The following is a 5092-nucleotide window of genomic DNA, read 5'->3' on the forward strand; positions in this document are numbered from 1 at the left end:
CGCTTATTCACTGAATATGGCTCGGATTTTTCCAAAAGAACACTAATTAAATTCCCTAAAAGGATTTTTGGGCCAGGCAAAACCTGGAGAACACTCGTACTTTATTGACGGGTAAATCATTATAATTTGGGGAACTGATTATTAACCCTGATCACAAACCACCCGGAAGTGGAGAAAGGGCGCTTTGGGCATGACCCAAAACGAATAATTAGAACAATTAACTCACCATCAAATCTAGGCGTCTACGCCTGCCTTTTCCTTTCATCCTCGATCCTTTTTACTGACTATGCACGAACGATTTTATTCTCTAGTTCTTATCCCTTCGATTCACAGATCGTGACTGATTGATCGCATCGGTGCGATCTGATGGGGACGGACCGGGAGGCCCCGCCCTATTTCCCGAGGTCCTCCCGAATTTTTCCGAGGGGCACCGCGTAGTGTCACCCTCTCTATGCTAAGTAGGTTACCGTAGTCCTGACTCCTTTTTACCGACCTGGCTCTAGGGACGTGATTGCTCACTAGGGATTCTGGGGTTTTGGCGCTTCCTGCGGGTTTGACTCTCCGGGATCAAAGGGGGTTAAACAAACGTAAATAAATTGAAAACTAATTCTTTAACTCGAATAACAGCCGGGCAATTCGTCGAAGACAGGGGCTGTACCTGCTTCGAGCGACCTTCCACCCAAAACTAAAACATAAACAATTAATCCCTTTAAAATCCATTTTTTTTTTTTTTTTTTTTTTTTTGGAGCGCCGGTATTTCAGCCGGGCTTATTCAAATGCCCGTAGAATTAACATAGGGTGAATCCCATACAAACTATCGGATGACTCGTAATTTGGCCCTTCTTCGCGATAATCCTAATGGGCCCACAAAACTCATACTTGGGTCGGTACAAGGCGAACGAATTCCTTAATTGACCACCCGAGGGTGGAGGGGAAAATCTAAAATCCCTATTTTCCGGGTTTAGCCACACCGGGGTGGAAGTTACAAAAATAAATAAATAATTCTCTCTCTCTCTTCCCTCTCACTCACGCTCTTATTCTACTCGTCGTCTCGGGATTTGTTGGTCTTCCTCCCGTCTTTGGGGTTCCTAACAGACATCCCCAAATGTCTGTTACACCCCCCTCCTTTGACGTTCCTTATCCGGGTAAGCCTTGGTGTTGTTGGCTGAGGGTGGTTTTGGTTGGTCCATCCTGCGTCTGGTGTTGAGATGTAGGTTTCGACGTCGGCGGTTGAACCTGCGACCTGAGATGACGGAAGAGCCGAAAGGAAACCTCGGAGATATGTATTACAAGTGTTTATTTATTGGTCCATCAGTCTTATAATGGTTGAGCCGCCTGGGCTGTTATCACAAAGTTTTCCGCTACTGGAGCGTGATGTAGAAAAAGAAAAGCAAAATTAGGATATCGTATTCGATCGTTTTTGTTGGGGAAGAAAGAATATATATACCGAGACGGTAAACAAAAAGAAAAGAACAAAAAAAAAAAGGATCCCAACGACAAATGAAGAGGTGCGGCTTGGTGCCTCGTTGGTGATAATAATTAAACAAGAAAAAAAAGCAACAAAACAAAAAAATTGGAGAACAGAAGATGTTTCTTGGGTTCTGCCTCCCGTGGTGACCGCGATTCAGTGGTGCGGAGGATACCTGGATCCCCAAGCTCTGGAGGGGCCAGGTGGGTGGCTGGGACTGTACCCAGCAGACGATCGTCGGCCGGTGAGGAGCTCCGCAATGGCCGCTGCTGTCTCCGCTTCCAGGGTGACCGTCCCTGGTCTCCTTGCGGATGATGTCGATGGTAGTGAGGGTGTCGATGCCGTTCTTCTAGAGAGTTCTTGGGTCTCTCTATCAGACTCTGGATGATATGGGTCGCCTCGGGGACTATAATGGTCCCAAGGACTCTGGTAGCTTGGATAATCCTCGAGCTGCGTATCGTATGGGGAGAATCCGGAGGATGTGGCCCAGTAGGGTGGTGATTGGGGCTGGTGCGTATAGTACCCTCGACCACCCGACATGCGTCCCCGATGAGTGGGTGGATGGTCGATGCCTGGAGAGGGGTTTTCCCTTCCGGGGGTGGTATTCTTTAAGGGGGTCGAGGAGCTTCGAGCCCCGTGGTTCACCCTTAGGGGGGTGGCCGCTGATCGCGGAGTAGTCCCGTCTCTTGTGGGAGTGTCCCGGACGTTGCGGCTGGTCACCGTGGCAGCCCATTCCGTTTTGTGCGTGGGGCAGGGTCGCGTTGGTGTAACTCGGTAGGGACATTTCCCACAGTACTTTTCCCCCGTGGGATTTGGACAGTCGGCAGGTCGGTGTCCATGACGACGGCAGTCGAAACACCAAATTCGTTTCTTTCTGGAACGGTGGATTTGGGTACCGGTGGTGTTGTCTCGGTCCCCTTTGGTGTTCTGGGGGCCAGTCTCTGGGTTGACTGGAAGTGACTTGGAGGTTGGTCCTCCAGCTGGGATGGTGGATTCCCCGGGTGCTGCGGTTGGGGGATGTTTGGTGGCCGGCCCGGAGGCGGAGGGATTTGGGTCAGGGGTATGGCCCACTGGAGGGGGAGAGGTTTTGACGGGGGTAATGTCCGCTAGAGTCGTGGAGGTTTCGGCCGTAGGGAGGTCCGGATATCTCGGAGGGGGTATAACCTCTACCTCCGGAGGTTCGATGCACGGGGGTGGTGCGGGATGGATCTCTTGACCCAGACTGGTGCTGGATAGGAAGGATCGTTCCTCCTCCTGCAGATCAATCAGCAGGACGTCCGTGTTGTGGATGTGAGAAGTCCCGGGCACCGATTCTTCCATCTCCATGGGGTTGTGTGCCTCCCGTTTCTGATCCCTAGCAGGTTCGGGGCAGCTCGTGACTGGGCTGGTGATTCCATGGTCGGGGGGTCCCGATGAAGGGGATGAGGAGGACGAGGATGTTGAGGAGGATGAGGAGGATGACGATGATGACGAGGAGGACGAGGAGCTGGTGGATGAGCGACGTCCTCTCTTCAGGGTCTCCCCGGGAGGTGGTAATGGGGGTACGACGTACCTCAGCCTGGGGATGTATCGGAGGGGTTGCAGGCTACACGTTTGGAGGGCTTGGAGAAATCCTCGCTTCTTCTTCTCCAACCTCCTTATGTCTGGCAACCAGGGCTGAAGGGGCTCCCAATAGTCCTCGATGTGAGGAGGCGTCGTATTGAGGGGTAGCCTCTCCAGGACCACCACTGGCTGGATGCTACGAATCCTAATCCCTTTGTCTGGTTTCCCCGGGTTATTGGCGGGAGTGGTTTTTCCTTCCGTCTCGAGGACAGGGCCCTCGGGGTCGTAGCTGATGGGGCTAGTCGTGGCCATCCCCTCACGAGTCGCGGGGACAACTGGTGCGTCGGGCTCCGGGGTGCCGGGTCGGGAGACGGGCTCGGTGTCAGGGTAATATGGGCTCCTTGGGGGAGAGATACCCTGGATTTCTTGCTCCAATTCCGGGAATGTAAAATCAGCTAGTTCCGGCGGCATGCCGGAGGGCCATAAGGCGGCAATGAGAGCTTGCTCAGCCTTTGACGTTCCACCGTCTTCCATGGTTGGTGTATTTGGGGGGTCCTCGGGTGGAGGTCCGGACTCCTGGGCGGCAGGGGAGCCTGATGGGGTGTCCGCGATGTCCACTATTTCGGGTGATTCCTCTGGTATGGTAGCAGCCACTTTCTGAAATGAGAAGGCACGGAGAGTTTGTCCAGACATTTGGCCACCATAAGGTGGATATAGATCAGGGTTATATATCAGTTGGTAGGGTCGGCCAGTTGCCTTTGGAGGGGTCCCACGGAGAAGTCGTGGGGGGTACGGAAACCTTTAGTGATTTGCCGGGGGCCGATAGGGTTTCAGATCCTGGATGGCTGATTCACCTTGATCGCGACCATTGAAGTCGATGAGTCGGTACCGGACTCGTGACACTTTTGTCTGGATGATAAATGGCCCTTCGAAGGGAGGTACCAAAGCAGCCGAGAAGCGTTTTGCCGCATTGGACAGGGGGTGTGATCGTCGTAGGACTAAGTCACCCTCCTGGAACTCAACGTCGCGACGACGGAGATTGTAATAATGCGCCTGTTTGTCAGACGATTCCCTCAGGGCATGAGTGAGGGTCTTACGGAGGGTCTCCAGCCGCTTCATTCTAGTAACCCATTCCAGGGGTTCGCCTGGAGTCACCTCAACGTCCCCTTCCAGCTGACGGCGGAGTGACACTGCGGGGAGTGGGTGCCGACCAAAATTAGCAAATGCTGGAGTGGTCGTAAGGGAACTGTGTTCCGCCGTATTGAAGGCGAAACGGAATTCATGTAAGTGCGTGTCCCAGGTGCGATGATCACCATCCATAAAAGCCCTCAACATCATTTTTAGGACACGATTGACCCTTTCAACAGGATTAGCCTGTGGATGATATGGCGGAGAGGTTTCATGTTTCGACCCCGTACGGTCCGCTAGGGTTTGGATTTCTCGATTAACGAATTCGGTTCCGTTATCGGTGAATAAAACGCGGGGTGTACCCCAACGAGAGATGATTACATCTTCAACCTGCTCCCTTATTGCTTTGCCTGTGGCTCGGCGGAGCGGAATTATCTCTACCCACTTCGTGAACAGGTCCTGTAACACGAGTACGTAGGAATAGCCGGTTTTACTCGGAGTTATAGAGCCAACTATATCAGCCGCTATAGTAGTCCAGGGTTCCTGGATAACCCGTCGTCCCATGTAGCCTCGAGGCAAGGCATTTTCAACCTTGCAGCGTTGGCAGATGTCACAGTGACTGACAAATGAGACAACGTCTCGGAACATGTTTGGCCAGTAATAGGATACATAAAGGCGTTGATAGGTCTTATCAACTCCTAAGTGTCCTGACTGGGGAAGCTCATGACACTCGGAAATAGCCTGCGAGCGTAGCTCGCGAGGAAGGACCAGCTTCCACGCATCGAGATCCAGCATTTCTAACGTTACAAAGTCGGAAGGCCGATGTGTGTATAATCGGTCGTCTTCGATCTTCCAATCGGGATAGAAATCTGGGGCTCGTTTTACGTTGCGGAATTTTCGGGAATACCACTTGTCGGTGGAAATCTTGGCGGCTTCGATGGTTTCGCAATCTGC

The 5092-nt window shown here is 52.5% G+C and overlaps 1 protein-coding gene across 1 annotated transcript; it reads right to left on the reverse strand.

Annotated features, from left to right (window-relative positions):
* Window positions 1-1300: 1300 nt before the first annotated feature.
* On the reverse strand, window positions 1301-3703 carry LOC135172990 (mucin-2-like). Its single transcript, XM_064139564.1, has 2 exons — window positions 1644-3703; window positions 1301-1364 (listed from the first exon to the last, which is right to left on the reverse strand). Exons 1-2 carry the CDS (start codon window positions 3701-3703, stop codon window positions 1301-1303), a joined length of 2124 nt encoding a protein of 707 aa, XP_063995634.1.
* Window positions 3704-5092: the final 1389 nt, after the last annotated feature.

The sequence above is a fragment of the Diachasmimorpha longicaudata genome, chromosome 2 (assembly GCF_034640455.1).
Source record: "Diachasmimorpha longicaudata isolate KC_UGA_2023 chromosome 2, iyDiaLong2, whole genome shotgun sequence".
NCBI lineage: Eukaryota > Metazoa > Arthropoda > Insecta > Hymenoptera > Braconidae > Diachasmimorpha > Diachasmimorpha longicaudata.

What these genes read in the sequence shown, in the direction of transcription:
- LOC135172990 (XM_064139564.1), bottom strand. Translation starts at nt 3,703, where the DNA reads ATGTCTGGACAAACTCTCCGTGCCTTCTCATTTCAGAAAGTGGCTGCT. An exon ending in TCCAGAGCTTGGGGATCCAG is followed by an intron (nt 1,365 to 1,643) that starts GTATCCTCCGCA and finishes ATCACGCTCCAG; the next exon opens with TAGCGGAAAACTTTGTGATA.